This window comes from Juglans microcarpa x Juglans regia, chromosome 4D (assembly GCF_004785595.1).
Source record: "Juglans microcarpa x Juglans regia isolate MS1-56 chromosome 4D, Jm3101_v1.0, whole genome shotgun sequence".
Taxonomy (NCBI): domain Eukaryota; kingdom Viridiplantae; phylum Streptophyta; class Magnoliopsida; order Fagales; family Juglandaceae; genus Juglans; species Juglans microcarpa x Juglans regia.
Window position 1 is genome coordinate 16,902,950 of NC_054600.1, and position 19,534 is coordinate 16,922,483.

Genomic DNA, 19,534 nt, shown 5'->3' on the forward strand with positions numbered 1-19,534 from the left:
TTTACCAAATTATACATGACTGATGGCTCAACGCGTACATGGAGGATCTTCACAGAAATGAATAATCTGAACAAAAAACATGTTAATCATGCTGGAAACAGCTTCATTTCCAAACCAAATTTGGAATTTTTTTTCTATTCTCAAGTTTTCCAAGAACCAGAGAACTATCATGAAAGATACAAAACTACTTCAAAAAATAAAAAAGATATAAAAGAGATTAAATGATTATATAATAAAGAAATCTCAATGAATGAGCAATACAAGAAAAATTGATAAGGAATGTCACTGAACGTTGATAAGAAAAAAATGGAGAGAGAAATAATTGATAAAAAATATATTTGATGTATTTATACTAATTTTTAAATTTAAAAAATGTTTTGAAAGTTACTATAACTAAAATCACAATAAAAATTTAACTAATCTTATGAATATATTTTACTCTTTAATAATTAAATACTCAATAAAATTAACTTTTAACTAATCTATAGATATTGTCTCAATTTCTCGTGCCCATGAGCCCCATCAACTTAATTGGACATTGGAAAATTTGGAGGGACAAAATAGGCAAAACAGGAAAGTTATAGAATTAGGGTTTCTGAACCCTCACTCGTATATATAGTCCCAGGTTCCCCTGCAAACTTTTCTGTCGACGGCACTAGTGGCTTTGGGAGCGCTCCGGTCCTCAGCCCTACAAGCTTTGCAAGACGAGGCAAAAATGGTATGTCTCTTTCTGTATATTACGTACAATTCTGCTGTTTTCTTAGAAACCAGACGCTGCTTAATGTTTCGTACAGCCTGCTGAATTTAGTTAAATGTTGTTTTTTATACTATTGCGTTGGGTATGATTTTGCTTATGTTTGTTTCAATCTGGATTAGCTGTTTCCCTGCGTTTGGATTTGTGTGTTTGCTGATTAAGGTTTTGGAAAAAGAAAGAAAATGGGTGCGATTCTTTTCGATCTGATTATTATTTTTTAATTCAATGAGTCATTCGATCCCCGCGGTCTCGCTAAGTTTTATTGGGCCCTAATCCTGAAAAAATGAGATCTTATTTTTCAAATTTTTAAGTTTTCTCCGCCGCCAAATGGTTGGTTAATGACCTTTTTGCATAACTCTCTCTCTCTCTCTCTCTCTCTCTCTCTCTCTCTCTGTCTATCTCCCTCCCTCCCTCATTTCCTATATTTATATAATTTTTAGTATTTTTTATTAGTTTTAGAAATTTCCAGAAACCAAGTTTACGCTTAGAGATCTTTTTCAAATTAATATCAGGTAGCTCTTCTTATTTTTGGTTTTAATTTCTAGTATTCGTTAATTTTTTTTCATTATTTTAAAATTTGCAATTAAAAAAAAGGTTAATTACTCTCTCTTATTCTTACCTCATTTTTGGGTCTATGTCGTTTGGCGCTAAGATAAAATGTAAAATATCCTGTGGGTTAGTAAAATTGTAAATTTAGCATTACAATGATAACTCGTCTGGAAATCAGAATCAGATTAAGTACTCAGTTATTTGATTCTCTAGCTAATTAAAATACGATTTTACATGTTTAGTATTCTAGGAATGTATGGTTTGATTTTTTTGTATTATCACAGAGACATAGTTAGAGTCCTGTTAGCAGAACATACAGAGCCTGTTTTCACCTATGGTCAAAACATATACAACTACATTTATACCTTTTTAGTCTTAGTTGTTTTGTATCTTTGTTTTTTTCTTGAAGGAGAACTTTAAGTGGTACCTTATCCTTCAGTTTGAACACAACTTAAGTAGTTAAATGCCTGCTTTTGAGTTTTGGTGTTTTAGTTGTATGCTTGGTGATTGCAATAGGGATAGTTGTGGTTCGTGGATCAATATTTTTGTTCAGTTACTGTCATTTGAAAAAATGTTAATGACTTTATGGTTTGAACCTTTTTGATTTCCCTGTTTGACTGTTTAGAAAATTTGATCTCACCTGTTGTGTTTACTGATTGGGAGATAACAGAGATGGGAATTTACCTCTGTTTAAATCCGTTGCCTGAAAATTCGTAAAAGCCTACTTCTAGGCTTTTGGGAGCTGATTTTACTTTGTTCTTAATTTGTTCCACCAATTTCTGCGAGACCATGCGGACGGTTGATGACCACTTCTAAGCCATAGTTTTTGTTTACCGATTAAAAAAAGTTTGCAGTTTAATTTTTTTTTCATTGTTTTTATGCCTTGCATCATCATGTAAATCATGTGTTTTTCATGGTAACTTAAAAGATTCAACAATCTTTCCCCAAAGTGGGAAGATATAGTTAGTAAAAAGTCTAGTATCGATCTATTTATTTTTTCACTTTGTTGTTTGTGACATGCATACTGTATAAATTGGGGCTTGTTTGGAAAATTTTGCATCCTAGAGAATTTTCACTCCATAAGATCCCAACTATAAAATATGGACAGTGTAAAAAATCTCCATACTATAAAAAACATCCAAACCTCGAAAAATCTCCCAACCGATTTTTCTTGTAACAAAAAAGTCAAAGAAAAAGAAACATTTACAGCCAGCTACCACAAGGTGGCCAAAGTGGCCACTGCCGAGGCTCTATGCAGGCTGGCCCATGGTGACCAGAGTTTTTTGGTCACCGTGATGGGCTGCCTGATGGGTGGCTGTTTTTTCTTAAATAAAAAAAAAAAAAAAAGAATTATTTATTGCACCCACCATTAAAAATCTATTAAAGCTCTATTAAAATATTCTCAACTTGGTCCCACTAACTTCTATATAATCTATTAAAACCTGCTCTCAGAGGTCCCCCCCATCCCCCCGCCAGGGCCAGTGTTTTATTTCCTAGCTGTTTTGTTGTGTTTTGTGTTTGCATGTGCTTTAGTGGTAGAGCTTCCTTCTAGTCTCAGGAGATAAACACAGCAGATTAGGGATTGTGGTTGTTTCTCTTTGGATTTTAGTCCTTTTTACTATTCCCAGTAATCAAATAGTGGGTATCTGTACAAATCATGGTTAATCTCTTTTTATTATGATACATATACATATATATATATATATATTTATTTTTAATGTGTTTGTCTGGCATGTGTATGTTGGTGGTGCTAAGCCAAGAGAATGTGCTACTTGGTTATATAAATGATACTTACTGGACCCAAGTCAAGTATCATCCTCTTATCTGATGGTTAATAGAGTTATGAATCTGGTAAATCAACTGGGCATTCTATACAGGTGCTTAAGTGCTTTTCATGCTTGTATCTTTTGCCCTAGGCCCTACACGTTAACAATAGTGCAATTATCAACCAGAATGCATTATGAAATATGGGTTGTGGGTATTTTGGAGAAATAAGTAAACGAAGGTTATAGCAAGATGAGATGCTAATAATGTCATTCTAATTGGTTGAATCAGTAGATTCTTTATTTGATCTTTTGATGCAGTTGCAAACTATTTGCCCGTCTCGTATAATCTCATGATATGCATTTTTTCTCCCGTTAATATTTGGTTAAATCATATGCTTTCTGCTGCAAGTTGAGGCATGTTTTGTTGGTGCCTTGACTTATTCATTTATGGTGATTTAACAAGTTTTTGTCTACTTTGAACAGCCAAAGCAAATACACGAGATCAAGGACTTCCTGCTGACTGCAAGAAGGAAGGATGCACGGTCTGTTAAGATCAAGAGAAGCAAGGATGTGGTGAAGTTTAAAGTTCGCTGCTCCAAGTACCTTTACACACTTTGTGTGTTCGACACAGAGAAGGCTGACAAGTTGAAGCAGTCCCTTCCTCCAGGTATCACTTTTTATTCAACTACCAACTTTCTTGGTTAGTTTTTGTTAGCTTGGTTTATTTTGGTGAGAAGGGTCGGACATGCACACATGCTGCACTTTAGTCTTGCCTTTTCTTCTGATAATATTATTAGAGAAAACATTGGCCTCAAAAGTTTCCTAGTTTGAGGAAGAAAAAAAGCCAGAAACCTTGGAAACTTTAGACTAAAAACTCAAGAGTGGCTGACATCAACATTATATAGTTAGATGTGGATGTGGTAATTATGGAGCAATGTGGCTAACTTGTACGTTTCAAAGTTTTGTGTCTCTTTGATGTAGATAGTGTGCTTGCTTCTTTTTATTTTGTGGCTCGCATTTGATAATTCACGTCACTGTTTTACCCACCTGTGGGTAGCTCAAGTGGTAGAGGCGAACTTGTGTGCATGAACCCCATGTTACAAGTTTGATTTCCCCTGGGATCGAATGTGATTTAAGTGGGAGATCATGGCTGTGGGTGCTGTGCTAGTCTCCATGGGGGTTTAGGTTCCATGGATAAGTCCTAAGGGATCTGCCGTGGGGTGGTTCGTCATTAAAATAAAATGATGTCACTGTTTTATTTTTTCAGGTTTGAGTGTTCAGGACCTGTAAAGAAAGGAGGCAGTACTTCCGAGATTTCTTATGCGAGCGCCATGAGAAGTTGAGATATTTTATGGGTTTTTGTTTTTGCTTTGAATTGTTACACCTTGATGTCACTACTGAAGCCTTTAGGTAACAGAAACCTTAAATTTTCTTTCTGTTTGATTTGTAGACTGGACTTAGCGTTTAGTATTTAATTTAATGAGTGACATCAATTGTAGGAGCCCAATTTTTGTATGATCATGTATTCTTCATACTGTATAACAGGAAAATTGGGGTTTAGCAAATATGTTTCCTCCCATGTTTTGTATGTTTTCGTTTCTTTGACAATAGAATATAATATTTATTTTCTATAGTATCCTTTTCACCATTCCCATGTTTTGGTACAAGAAATAAGATTAAAGGTTTCAGAATTCTTTTTTTAGACTATAGCTTTTAATTTTTTTTTTTAAAAATTGAATATAATAAATTATGTATATCATTCTGGCCGGCAGTTTGGTGATTCACGAAAATCCGCCTAAGAGAGGGTCAAACGTACCAAATAAACGGTAAAAGAAAAAAAAAAGGGAAAATGCTAAATTAACGCAAGGTTTTGCTCCTTCAATCTTACTGTTTATGCATTTTATTTTTATCGTTTTACTTAATAATTAAAGAAGTGATTATTAGTGAAATTATGTAACTGCAAATGCTAAGGAATTGTGGTTTGCGGAATGAGAATTCCCGTTACTATTATTTTATTTGGTGATAAAGGATGAATATCCCAATGGAATTCCCGTTAGTCGTAGCTATAAAGGTTGCCGATTCTATCAAACTCTTCATAGCAAGTAATATCGTTGTGCATCATCAGGATTGCCGCCTGTCTATCATATAACTCTTCATCAGAGTGTACCTCTGCTTCAAATATTATTTTCTCCGATGGTCTAAAATGTACTTTGGTGGCGTTGTTGATGTAAAATATATGGAGTGCATGTCTGCACAAGATTTCCTTTTGAGTATCAATTATGGCACATGTGCACTTAACTTTACATTCTTAGAAATTGTAAAAAACAGAAAATGTGACTTTCTTAATAAACCCATTAACATTTAACTCGTTTGCTCTTGATTCATGGCAATAGCACCCCCCGATTTTGATAGTTTATCATTTCCATCACCTCCAGTTGTTGTAACGCATTCATGCTCTCACAACATTGGGTTCTTCTCGTCGCAACTCAAAAGGCATCTTTCAAATAAATATGAACTCAAAATTGGCTCATTATATAAGTTCAGTAGTCATTCGTGTTCACGCAGATTATAGGCGTCAAGCATCCTTTCCCAGTCAATTTCAAATTGCTCCTCACTATGAGACAACTAACTATGCGGGACAATCTTCAAACCATGACCATAATGGGCATTAGATCCAAGTTTTAAGGGAGTTCTTAAGAATATATCATAGACAACATCTATGTTGACACCCCCCCCCCCCCCCCCCCCCCCCCCCCCCCCCCCCCCCCCCCCCCCCCCCACCAAAAAAAAAAAATAGCAATTGCACTTTTGATTGTTTTATCTTGATTTGTAATAATTGCCTTTGAGGCTCAACCATATATGCATTTCAACAATGTTTTAAATAATTATAAAAACTGTGACGCCCATAAACTCGGCTTGGAATTTGACGGAGCTCGAACCGTCGGGATATATAACAAAATGTTACAAATGTTCGTCATAGTTACAATGCAATGCACTTTGCATGCTCCTAACATAATGCAGTAAATGCAACGGATAAATTTTTTTGAACAATATACATTGTACCAGAATGCTAATCCCAAAATACAAATACTTTCCATTCCTATTCACGTAAACAAGAGTCACATCATTCGTTCAACTAATCTGTAAACAAAGTAACATAATATTGGAGACAGAACTCTATAGTTACAGACAAACAAAAATCTAATCTAAATGCCAAGTCGTTCACGCAGCTTAGCTATCAGCTAAAAAATAATGTCAAAAAATCGGAGGATCAACTCCATAAGGTACCCGAGGCTCCACCTCGACCTATTCAACATCGTCTAGTCAGGGGTGCATTGTTCCTCCATTCCCTAACACATCGTCTATCATTGGGGCGATGGTAATTGGGACTATGATAATGAGATTTATAAAATTTCAGCAAGTAAAGCTCTTAAGCTACTAACAATATAAATAAGCATGAGCTGCCGAGTACTTGCTTTAACAGGATTACAACTTGGTTTGCAAACTATGCATTCGTGCAAATGCTGTAGACACAAAAGACTGCAACGCACCCAAATCGAATAGTGCATGTGACGCCCCCAACCCCACTTGGGACTTGACGGAGGCTAAAGCATCGAGACATGTAGCACAAGATCACATACCCCTCGTTCATGACAGTTAAATGCAAAGCACCTACCATGTTACTAGTAGTATGCAATAATCGCAATGGAAGAATTAAAACTAATCAAAGGTTGAGCAATTTAATATGGTACCAAACAAGAAAACTATTTATCCCAAAAGTATCTTGATAAAAAATCTTCCTTCCAAAATCATCCAAATGTATCAATATATGATTATAGTCTAGAAATCCTTTTTTTTTTTCATAATTTTTTAGATGTCAGCAAAAAGCTCTAAAGCTTTGCAGATAAACTTCTTGGCTACCTCGATCTGCTCTACTAGTGAAAGGTCGCGAAACGCTCAGGACTCTTGGGGGCCTTCTTAACTATCGAGAGATCCTCGTGCTTGCATTCTCCCATCGTTGTCCTCTAGTCCTGTCACAACTTCTACCATTCCGAGGGGAATGGTAGTGGAAACTACTATAGTGATATTTCAAGAAATCTTAGCAAGTTAAACCAAAAACATAAACAGAAATAACATAAGCATGTATAAGGTAAACCATGAATATGTATGCATGAGCACGAACATGTACTTTGAGAAAAACAAAATTTTCCCTCATCTAGATTCCCTTTTTCAAAAACCACTGATCTTGTAACCATGAAACAAAATAACGATGTAACAAAATCATAAAGTTCCATTTCTCATTATTCACTAGTGATCTTATTCCATATAACAATTTAGGTGGATACCTCACGACTACCCCTAAGAACTACGGGCTCCCTGCTAGTGACTGCATCACATTGTCGGCCCCTTGACAGGGTGTGAGTACTTTCAACTCAATATATTACAGCAGTTCGCAATTCGTCTTCACCGTATTTACAATATGATACGGTAGTTCGCAATTCACATTTATTGTATTTATAATATGATATGACAACTCGGAATTCGCTTTCACTGTATCTTCAATGTGTTGCACTCACTAGAGTTAGGTGTGGCTACTTTGCTCTAGAATCCTTTAAAAGAACTATTCGAAATCTGTTGACTGTGCTTCGTCAACTCATGAGTTACTACTCAAATTTAGGCACTCCAGAGTAGACATGGGAGTTCCACTAGGATATTTTTCCCATCCTAGCATTGGGGTCGTGACAAAAACCTTTTTCTTTCAATGCACAATCCAAAAACATGTGACATGTACTTGTAATGAAACCACAACTTTTCATGTAGCCATGTCATGTACTTGTACTAAATTGTAGAACATTCAGATATATAATCATGAACATAACGTATGAAGACTTAACATGGCATATATCATTTTTTCCAAAATTCCAAACATATCATTTAAACCAGAAATTCCAGCAAGCATCATTAGAGCATATCATGAATATACAAGATATAAACCGATCATGACAAGTAACAAAATAGAATTTCATTAACCAAAACAAGCAACCAAAATGCAGAGTTTATACAAAAACATAAATATTTTATCCAAGAGCAAGTTAGAGGCTAACTTACAAAGCTCCAAAAGTATTTTTCTAATGACCAAGCAAGCTGAAAGTGTATATGGTAACTATTAGACTCTTTGAATGCAAAACACTTAAATCCAAACATGTGTTTTGTGTACTAGGGTTTAGACCTCCTAACCCTAATCAGTCATGAACTTTATTTTGTGATTTTCATAAACATGTACACACATGCTATGAGAACCTTAGGGTCGAATATGTGTGTACGTGTAATAACAAGTGTGGTTTTCATTCCAATCAAGCCTTAAGTGGCTCAAAATCACATATCACTCAAGATTATGCTTCCTCAAATGGTGGTCAAGTATAAAACCCTAGTGGTGGCCGAACACTTCCTTAAGCATTTAAAGGATTCCTTTTTGCCATCTACTCATCAAGGATTCAGACTTGGAGAAATACCCTAGAGGTAAAAGTTACTCAAATCTCAGTTTTGAGCATGGTTCACCCCTTTTATGGCCGAACCTATCATTCTATCACAAGATGCTCACAACAAAATCACAACACAACCCTTAACTCCCTTAAATCGAAATCTCCAACAAACTCTTTTGCAAGTGCGTGTGTATGAGAAGAGAATGAGGTTATGGCTTGAAGGATCTTACCATGCTAGTCTTTTCCAAAAAGTATTCTTGAACCTTCCTTCTATGCTTGCACGAAATGGGTGTTAGAGTTTGGTTCTTCCTAGGGTGGGTGAGAAAGAGAGGAGAGGAAAAAAACCTGAAAAATCAAAGAATGACTCTTCATCTTCCCTCCCTCATGTGTATGGGCATTGACCATTAATGACCTCATTTATAGTGTCTCTTGTTCCCACTTAATCTCACTCCTATCATCACTTATTTTTGGAAAATGAAGAGCCTCAAGGATATTGCTTGCATGGGCGCCATGTGGCCCTTGTGTTCTAGCTTAAAAACCCTCGAGTTACCTTCCTTAATCATTAACTCTCTTGGAACTCACAAGTTGCATTGCATGAAGGACATGTGGCGCCTATGCTTGTTGGCCGAAACCCTAGCCTTTTTTCCTACCTTCAGATTCTTTTAGAACCCTTGATCTTGCTTGCATGAAAGACATGTGGCATTTCCTCTTAGAAAACTAAAATCCCTGGAACCCTCATGTATGAGTGACAAGTGGCATGTTCCTTGCCATAACCGACCACTTCTTATTCCTTCCCTCATCATTGCTCCTTGCCCTAAGCCTTTCTCCAGAATTTGGATCTTTCAAATTTTGGAGAAAGGCTTAGGGTTTTGGCCACCTCAAGGGAGGTGCCACTTGTCCTCCATGAACCTACAGAATTTGAACTACATGACTGCCAAGTGGCATGGGGTTGGCGTGTACCCTAGCAAACCAAAACCCTAATGCCCTTTCCACTTCCTTCTTATAAATTCCTCTAGAAGCTTGATGGTTCTTTGCATGCTTGCCAAGTGGCAAGTCCCTTGGTAAGAACCGAAACTCCCATTTCCTAGGTACCTCATGATTGTGCTTTGGAAACTCAAAGGTCTCCTTTCTTAGTAAGATCTAAGTGGCGCTTCCTTCTTATTCCCAAAACCCTAATGGGCTTTTGTCAAGCCCTCATCCTTTAGTGGCTGAAAATTTGTGGGCCTAGGGCCTTCCATTGTCTTTAGGAGCCTACTTACTAAGTGACAAGGGCAAAAACTAGTCCCTCACCAGATTTTAATTCTATGGCCCTTGGATCTTTACTCACTTAGGCCCAAAACGGGCTTGTTTGGATAGATCTCATTTCAAAATTCTCATATCATCTTATCTCATTCCATCTCTATCCCAAACATAATTCAAATACAAAATTTTCAAACTAATCATTACAACTTTTTCAAACTAATCATTATAACTTTCCCAAACTTTCAAACAAAAAATAAAAAATAATTCAACTTTTTCAAATCCTCAAACAAAAACAATATTATAGAACTATATTCTAACAGTATTTTAATTTTATAATATTTTTTATTCAACTTTTTCTCTCCCATTTTCTAAAATCCAAAAAATACTCAACTCAAACTATCTCCCTAATATTCATAAAATTCTCATCCCATCTCACTTCCCAAACAAGCCCGAATTAACCTCAAGAACCAAGCTTGGGCTGGGATATCACAGTGCACAAGCCGTGAATCTCAACAGACTGACATTCCCAAACATCGACAACAAAGTAGTACTACTATTAATAGTAATTCTACCAATCTTAGCTAGCTTAACGACACAGAGGTCTTAGAGAAATATTAGTAATGATGACAACTTCCTCCATTTCTGAAGCTTTGGCATCTACGTCTCCCAAAGTGATAGCGTACACTTTTGCTGGTATGTGGGGCAGCAACTTAGGCTTGTTGTTTGTGTTGGAAGCGGCTCCATTGCCTTGAGCTATGCTGGGGCATTCTCGAATAATGTGGTAGGGTTTTCCACCCTTGAAACATACCCCCTATTGTGTAATGACATTCTCCAGCATGGTACTTGTCGTACTTTCCACATTGCAGGTTTAAGGGTGGCATCTGTTTCCCGATTACGATGCCCTTACCCATATTTGGCCAAGCAAATGGCCTCTTGTTCTATGCACTTCTACCAATTGCGTACGGAAAAGTCCTTTTCCATTCTGAATTGATTAAAGTGGCCAAACCCATATGTTCCACCTTTGAAATAGCGTCTACGTTGACCAGCCACATGGTTGCGGATCCTTGGCTGCAATCCTCTCTGAGAATTTTGGGCTTGCATCTTTTCAGTAGAAATCAGGTGTGGCACAAACCTCCCTAATTCCCTGATTTGGGTAGCATACTGCTCAACTAACATGTTGCCCTGAACTAGAGATGTGAACTCTTGTGCCTGTTGTTGCTTAACTGAATCTGGAAAGAATCGATTATTGAACTCCACCTAGAACCTTCCCCTAGTTAGAGCAGCCAGGGTACCTAGTTCCCTCGCCAATAGCTATCGCTTGGTGTCCCACCATATGCTGGCTGCACCCTATAACAGGTAATTAGCATACAACGCCTTCTGGTCTTTAGTACACCTACGGATTTTGAATGTTCGATCTAAATTGATCATCCATTTGTCTACCCTCACGGGCCCCTAATTGCCATGAAGTTTAGGTATTGGTGTACTAGAAACTTTTCATAGGGGCAACCTCTGACTTTCAGTTTGTGCCCTTGTACTTTCTGTTGTTGTTGTTGTCGTCTTAGCACCTATGTTAGCAGATGGATAGCCTCTATCATGGCATGTCCTTCACCCATAGGAGGATTTTGTTCATCCTAATTGTTGCCTCCAATCGGGTTTTTGGGTATTCTACCACTACCATGTGTTCCGTCCTAAGAAACATGCTCACGTGTATCAGATTCACGTGTCTTACCCAATAGTTCAAAAATTAAAGCCTAATAGAACACTAAAATTCCAATCCTAAATTCTAGTACCAACTCATAAGGACTTGTGGGGTTATTGTTAAGACCCTTCTTCTTACACTCTCTTTTGCTTCTGTTTGTATTCAGGATGGAGAAACTGGAAGGAGATGCTGCAGAAGGAAGAAATGGAAATGCACACAACGTGTTTGATTAAATGGCTCAAAGGCCAGAAACTTGTATTGTCAATAGGGTTCTTCGAGGGAATCCCTTAACCTCCAAAGTCACTATAGAAATATTCCAATTCCATGCCTACAAATTTCACCTTTTTTTCCTTTTATTCTTCTCACTACTGACATGTAACTAACTCTTCATTTTGCTAAACTTACCCATATTGACTCCAAGAGAAAATGACAGACTCAACAATGTAAAATAAAACTGACAGATGAAACAAAACAAAATACTGTGTACCACTTAACTTTCTAACCCCTATTGCCCCAAAACGCACCGTTTGGAGTCTTTAAGTCCCAAACGGTGCGTATTACACTTATTAACCCCAAACCCTTAAGACTCAAATAAAACGCAACGTCTAATCTTTATTGCCCCTTTTGTCTCAACGCACTGTTTCACTTTTACTTCCCTTTCCTCATGCACGACGTCGTTCCCAGTTCCAACTTTCTAGACTTCACTTACTTTGAACCAAGAACACTTTACTTCACTTCGAATTTCTACCCACAATCCCTCTTCTCTTCTCTGTTAGGGTTTCCAATCTCTGGCGTCATGACAAAATCCCCTCTATCAAAGCACCTTGCCCACAAGGTGTGGGTATAGGGCTTGAAGACTCCTCAAAATTTTCCAGCTACTTTCCTTAGTGGGTACTCAAACCCATTTCATGAGAACCTCCATGATGGCTCAATCTCCTTGCCTTTTTATACTCCAATCAAGGATATGCTCTAGCTCCGGCTTCAAGTCTCCCATATGATCAGTGGGTGGCAAGGAGGAAAAGACTTGCACCTGAGGTCCCAACTTTCTCTTCAGACAAGAGATGTGGAAGGTTGGGTGGATCCTTGAAGACTTTGGGAGCTTCAACCTGTAAGCCACTGAACCTACTCTCTTCTCTATTTGAAAAGGGTCATAGTATCTAGGGGCTAATTTTAGATTGTGCCTCATTGCAATGCTTTTTTATATATAGGGTTGTAATTTTAGATAAACCCAATCACCCACTTCAAAGTCTCTTTCTATTCTCTTTTTATCTACAAATTGTTTGATGTGATTCTGTGCTTCACTGAGGTTGCCTTTTAATAACTGAATCACTTGATCTCTGCTTCTCAAAACTTGGTCTGCTATGGCATTACTGATAGTTCCAGGAACATAGGACAGTAAGGTAGGAGGAGGGTGCCCACACATGGCCTCAAAAGGGGTCATTTTTGTAGAGGTGTGATAGGTGGTGTTATACCACCATTCGACTATAGGCAGCCATTGTGACCAGGTCATAGGTTTTACACCTACATAGCATCTCAGGTAGCATTCCAGGCTCTTATTGAGAGCTTCAGTTTGGCTGTCTGTTTGAGGGTGGTAGGCTCAACTGAAGTCTAGGGAAGACCCTTGGGAGTGAAATAGAGTAAGAAAATGGGGTCCCTATCTGACACCATAGACTTAGGGAACCCATGTAGCTTGAACACATTTTTCATAAATTCCTTAGCTACTAATTGGGTAGTGTAGGGATGAGCTAGAGTTACAATACGAGCATACTTTGAGAAACAATCCACCATCTCCAAAAGGACACTGAATCCCTTAAAGTTAGGTAACCATCAATAAAATCAAGGGCTATATCAATTCAAGGTTGATTAGGCAGGGGTAAAGGCTCTAGTAACCACACTGGAAGTGTAGTCTTATATTTCATAGCTTGACAAGTGTCGCACTCTCTAACCAGCTGCTTAATATCCTTCTTCATTCCCTTCCAATAGAAATCACGCTTGGCCCATTGGTAAGTTTTTAAGTACCCAAAGTGGCCAGCTTGGGGGTTGTGGTGAATGTACTGCATTATCTTTTTTTTTAAAGTCTGAATCAGGAGCCAAAATCTTCCATTTCTTATATTTAAGCCTTGTTGTAAGGAGAATCCTTTAAGAATTCCTTGATTAGTGTTCAATTGCTTACACAAGTCAGCAAGTTCCAAGGAGGTTTGGTAATTCCTTTTTAATTCTTCTATTCAAGTGGTCATTGGAAATGAAATCATAACCGAGCACATAGCCCCTTGTAACTCCTCATTCCTGCTGGAAAGGGCATCGACCACCTTATTCTCCTTCCTTTTTTGTACTCAATAAAGAATTCGTATCCCATCAACTTAGTGATCCATTTTTATTGGGCCTCCATGCCCATTCTTTGCTCCAGCAAAAACGTAGGAGCTTGTTGGTCAGTTTTTACAATAAAGGGTTGCCCTAGGAGATATGGTCTCCATTTTTGCACTGTTGTGACTAGAGCTAATAGCTCATTCTCATAGGTTGATAGTAGAAGTGCTTTTCCCTTAAGGGCCTGACTTAGGAAGCAAATTGGCTGTCTGGACTGCATTAACATAGCCCCGATCCCCTTCCCACTTGCATCACATTCATTCACAAAAGGCTTGTTGAAATCAGGCAATTTCAACATTGGTGGGTGAGAAACAACCTGTTTTAGTGTTGTAAAAGCCTTGCTGGTTTTTGAATTCCAAGAGAAAGAGTTCTTTTTGAGTAATAAGGTAAGATGTGTTGCAATTAGCTCATAATTACGGATGAATTTCGGTAGTACTCCGAGAGCCCTAGGAAACCTATTAAGGCCTTCACATTCTTAGGCTCAGGCCACTCCAACATTGTGGCAATTTTAGAGGCATCAACCATTACTCCCGTATCATTGATTACATGGCCCAAATAACCCACTTCATTCATTGCAAACCTACACTTAGATTTTTTTGCATACAAACAATGTTGTTTTAGCATGTTTAGGACTTCCCTTAAGAGTACCAAGTGCTCCTCTTGAGATTTGCTATAAACCAAAATGTCATAAAAAAACAAAAGCATAAACTTCCTCAAATAGGGTCTGAAAACATCATTTATTAACCCTTGGAATGTGGCTGGAGTGTTGGTGAGGCCAAAAGGCATCACCAAAAACTCATAATGACCTTCATGGGTCTGAAAAGCTATCTTGGGAATGTCACTAAGCACCACACATACTTTGTGATAGCCCGACCTTAAATCGAACTTAGAGAAAGTTATCGAACCAAAGAGCTCGTCCAGCAGCTCATCTATGACTGGAATAGGAAACTTTGCCTTTATCATTTCCTTATTAGGGGACCTATAATCCACACAAAGCCTCTAACTTCCATTGGCTTCACAAACCAGCAAAACAGGCGATGAAAATGGGCTAGAACTGGGCCTAACCCTCCTGACTTCAACAATTCAGCAACAATCTTCTCTATTTAAGTTTTTTCGTAGTAGGGGTATTGGTAGGGTCGATTGGTTATAGGTTGGGTGCCCTCCTTAAGGATTATTTGGTGGTCATGGGTACTGGGTGGGGGTAATCCTTTAGGCTTACTAAACACATCTTTGAATTCTTCCAACTTGTCAGGAATTTTCCCATCCAACTTCTCATCTTTCGGTTCATTTCCACCCTTACACATAATTTGTAAAAGAATGCCCTTCCCTTTAGCCATGGTGGCCCTCAACAGTTTGTCACTATCTTCCACCATTGAGGAGTTTAATTTCACCCCCCTTAATTCTATTGATTTTCCCTCCCACACAAGACTCATAAAAAACTTTGAAAAATCCCACGTTATAGGGCACAACCATTGGACTCCAAGAACAATATCACAGCCAGCTAGATCTAATAAATGGAGAGGAGGTTGAAGTAAATTACCTTGGATTTTTAAGTGTACAGATATGCATATTCTTCCTTCATTGTTTAAGCCTTGCCCATTAGCTACTCTCACCTTCAAATTGATGGAATAATCGACAGCCAGCTGCAACTTCGTGCTAAAGTGGAGTCAATAAAACTATGTGAACTGCCCGAGTCCTCTAGTATCACCACTTGTTCTCCCTTGACACTACCCAATAGGTGCATGATTCTCATTGTAGGGGTTCCTAAAATGGCAGCCAAGGAAATCTCCAGCACCTCTTTGTTGTTGGGCAGTACCTCCACCATTTGGTGCTCCTCTTTGTGCTGACTTGACTCCTCATTTTCGTCACTAGGCAACTCTTTTTCTTCATCACTCCCATCCTCACTTCCTTTCAACAAATAGATTTTAGGACTTTTACATTTATGCAGCGGGTTTCACTTCTCGTCGCAATGGTAGCACAAATCTTTACGACATTTTTCATCCATTTGCATCGGATAAACAAGTTTAGTACCCCCATAGGTTTTTTGCATTTGTTGTAAGCATCACCCGAGTATGAGCCTTGGGAAAGAGTTTTTCCCTCCCACGGCATTGGTCCTTTCCCCCATAGGCTTAGTGAATTTTTTGGTACTATAAAGATATGCCTCTTTCATTTTTACTAACCCATATGCTGCATTTAAATATACAGGGTTTAACATACGAATTGGGATGCAACCCTCATCTTTCAAGCTGCTAAGGAAGCAACTCAACTTGTGAGAATCTAAGAGACCTCTCATGCGGTTGGACAGTGCCTCAAATTGGCTCATGTAAACAACCACAGTACCGGACTGTTTCAGCCTCGTCAATGCCTCGATTGGATCATCATACACCATAGGCCCAGAGCAAAGAAGTAATGACCTGGAGGACATCTCCCAATCACGGAATAATCCACGATCTGTAGCTTCTTGGAACCAAACAAGGGCCTCTCCTTCCATGTGGTAAGAGGCCATCAACAAACGATGAGGGAGTGGAGTTTGGTGGAAATCAAAGTAGTGGTTGGCTTTAAAAAGCCAAGCAGTTGGGTTGGACCCTTGAAAACGAGAAAATTCCAGTTTGACACCCCTGGAATTAAATCTTCTCGAGTCATGGTTTTCAAACTCTATTTGAAATTAGTGGTGTGAGGGTGGAGGTGGAGAAGGAGGATGATGATGATGATTGTTTTGTTCGGTGAAAAAGGTACGTAGCATGTCTTTAATCTCTTGAACATCAGCCTTGACATCACTGAGCTCTTGTCTAGTTTGGTCCATTTGAACTTCTAGAACATCATTTTGTTGTTGCTGTTGGTGTTTAGAACGAGTGTTTTCAGCCATGGTAGTATATGGGTTTGTGAGATGGTTTTCTGGTCTAGAAATGAAGCATTTGTGTTGGGTAAAAGAATGTCTGGGTAGGATGCGTGATTTGGTGGCTGTTTGGGTAGGATCTGTGGACTATTTGGGTGTGGTGTGCGGTTGCAGGCAACCAAAAATAAAACCTATACTCCAAAAAATACCTGTAGTAGTGTAAGTAAGGATCGTTCCCACGGAAAGTATTTAGCCTAGTTTTATGCTATGTGAACAAGGATTGGGGGGGGGGGGGTTTGAGTATAACGAAAACAATTTTAAGAAGAAAAACTAAGAAACAATTCAAATTAAAGTATCGAAATCAATCAAAAGAACAAATCTTGGTCTAAGTCAACATCCACCATCGGAATTTTACAACTGATCATCGATGCAAATATATATTAATTCATACTTTGAATATTCACCGTTGAAATTATTTTCCTATCTCTTCTTAGTCGCAGTTAAATAGAAAACAAACGATCTAATTAACCCTAACTACTAAACAACTCATGACAAGCGCTAAAGGTTTAATCTAGTAGCCGCCTTAAGAATTAGAGAGATCGATGAAGCTAAACAATACAAGCACAAGCGGTTGCATTTAATTTCGTCGAGCGTTCTTCATAAGATCTAACAATTTCTGACGTAGCAAATCATCAAATCTTAGTTGCTCCACAAATTAAAGGGATCAAACAATTACGGATTTGATATCTAATCTAGCAATAGATTGCAACGAATAATAAACTAGTAGGCCTCCTAGTAATTAAACAAGACAATCATGAAAATAGGCATAGAAAAACATTTGATACTCAAAGCATAAATTGAACACTAAAAACAAATCAGATCTCACAGTTTTATTGATTCCGAGGTTTCTGTTTCCTTCGACCAATTATGAAAGTTTAGCCACACAAAGCCATCATGAAAACTGGGAGGAAAAGTTAGAGAAGATGGGAGAGAGATGCCCTAGTATGATGATCTTTTTTTTCTTTTTACACGTCCACGCCCCCCCTTTTTAGAATCCTCTCAAATCTCCTAAAATATCCTAAACATTATCCTCAAATAACCATATCCAAATATGATTTAATTAAGGGAAATATTAAAAATAAAATAGAGTCCTAATATAACTAGGAAAGTGGTGTTTTTCCGCTATAACTTTCGTACACCAGATCTCCAAAACATCTGCAATTAAATCGCATATTTGAATTGCACGATAAGGCTGAACGTTCTGAAACGTCAGCAGTGCAGGTGCGTCAACTTCGAGCCCAATTTAGACCTTTATAAAGCCAGTATATTTCAAAAATCAAAACATAAAAGTTGTATATCTTTGTCTTAGGGTTCCATATCATCTTGAATCATCTCAATCAGAACTCGGATGAGAGAGTTATGCCCAGATTACAAAGTAGTGTTGAAACTGTCCAGAACCGCCCAATTAACTTCGTTTTGCATTAAACGACTCCGTTTGCTTCCTAAATAAAAATATAAGAATAATGAGTACATTTAGGCACCAAATAAGTATAAAAGACTAAACATTAAGGGAGAAAAATATGACACTTTGCATTCTCATCAGGGTGTGATTTGGTTGCTGGGTTGGGTAGGATCGTCTACTTCTGGTACCAATTGTTAAGACCCTTCTTCTTACACTCTTTTGCTTCTATTTGTATTCAGGATGGAGAAACTGGAAGGAGATGCAGTAGAAGGAAGAAATGGAAATGCACACAATGTGTTTGATAAAATCGCTCAAAGGCTTGAAACTTGTATTGTCAATAGGGTTATTCAAAAGAAACCCTTAACCTCTAAAGTCAATATAGAAATATTCTAATTCCATGCCTACAGATTTCTCATTTCGTTCCTTTTATTCTTCTCACTACTGACATGTAACTAACTCTTCATTTTGCTAAATTTTCCAGATTGATTCCAAGAGAAATTGATAGACTTAGCAATGTAAAATAAAACAGACAGACAAAATGCAGCATTTTGGGTTCATCACCAAAGCACTGCATATCACTTAACTTTCTAACCCCTATTGCCCAAAACCCACCGTTTGGAGTCTTTAAGTCCCAAACAGTGCGTATTACACTTATTAACGCCAAACCCTTGAGACTCAAATAAAACGCAACGTCTAATCTTTATTGCCCCTTTTTGTCTTAGCGCACCATTTCGCTTTTACTTCCATTTCCTCACGCAGGACGTCGTTCCTAGTTCTAGCTTTTACCCAAAGACGTATTGCTTTGATACTATCCTGTGAGACCCCAAAGTCCATTTGGGATTTTACGAAACTTGAACTGTCGGGACAGGCAACACAAGATTACATAACCCCGTTCATGACTGTTAAAATGTAATGCACCTAGCATATTCCTAAAAATATGTAATAAACACAACATATAAGTTTTTTTGAACAATATACATTGTACCAGAATGCTAATCCCAAAACATAAATGGTTTCCATTCCTATTCACATAAACAAGAGTCACATCATTTATCTAACTAGTCTGTAAACAAAATAACATAGTACTGGAGATAGAACTCCATAGTTACAGGCAAACAAAAATCTAATCTAAATGCCAAGGCGTTCACGCAAGTCAGCTATCAACTCCAAAATAATGTCCAAAAATTGGAGGATCGATTCCATAAGCTCCCCGAGGCTACTCCTTGGTCTATTTGATGTCGTCTAGTATGGGGTGTCCTGTTCCTTCATTCCCTGACACATTGTTTATCATTCCAGAATGAATGATAGTAGGGACTACTATAGTGAAATTTATAAAATATTAGCAAGTAAATCTTTTAAGCTACCAAAAATATAAATAA

At 37.9% G+C, this 19,534-nt stretch overlaps 2 protein-coding genes across 2 annotated transcripts in view; both read left to right on the forward strand.

The window, feature by feature from the left end:
- The first annotated feature begins 583 nt into the window (after positions 1 to 583).
- Positions 584 to 4,634, forward strand: LOC121259889 (60S ribosomal protein L38). The gene is made up of 3 exons (XM_041161693.1): positions 584 to 718; positions 3,553 to 3,736; positions 4,337 to 4,634. Exons 1-3 carry the CDS (start codon positions 716 to 718, stop codon positions 4,357 to 4,359), a joined length of 210 nt encoding a protein of 69 aa, XP_041017627.1. The 5' UTR covers positions 584 to 715; the 3' UTR covers positions 4,360 to 4,634.
- Positions 650 to 19,534, forward strand: part of LOC121259888 (60S ribosomal protein L38-like) — a 69,303-nt gene continuing 50,418 nt past the window's right edge. Inside the window, exon 1 of the mRNA XM_041161692.1 lies at positions 650 to 718. Coding sequence (XP_041017626.1) covers positions 716 to 718 — 3 coding nt within the window. The 5' untranslated portion in view covers positions 650 to 715. The remainder of the gene's footprint in view (positions 719 to 19,534) is intronic.

Excerpts from the sequence above, each read along its gene's own strand:
- LOC121259889 (XM_041161693.1), top strand. Across the intron at positions 3,737-4,336 it reads GAAGCAGTCCCTTCCTCCAG|GTTTGAGTGTTCAGGACCTG; the intron begins GTATCACTTTTT and ends TTATTTTTTCAG.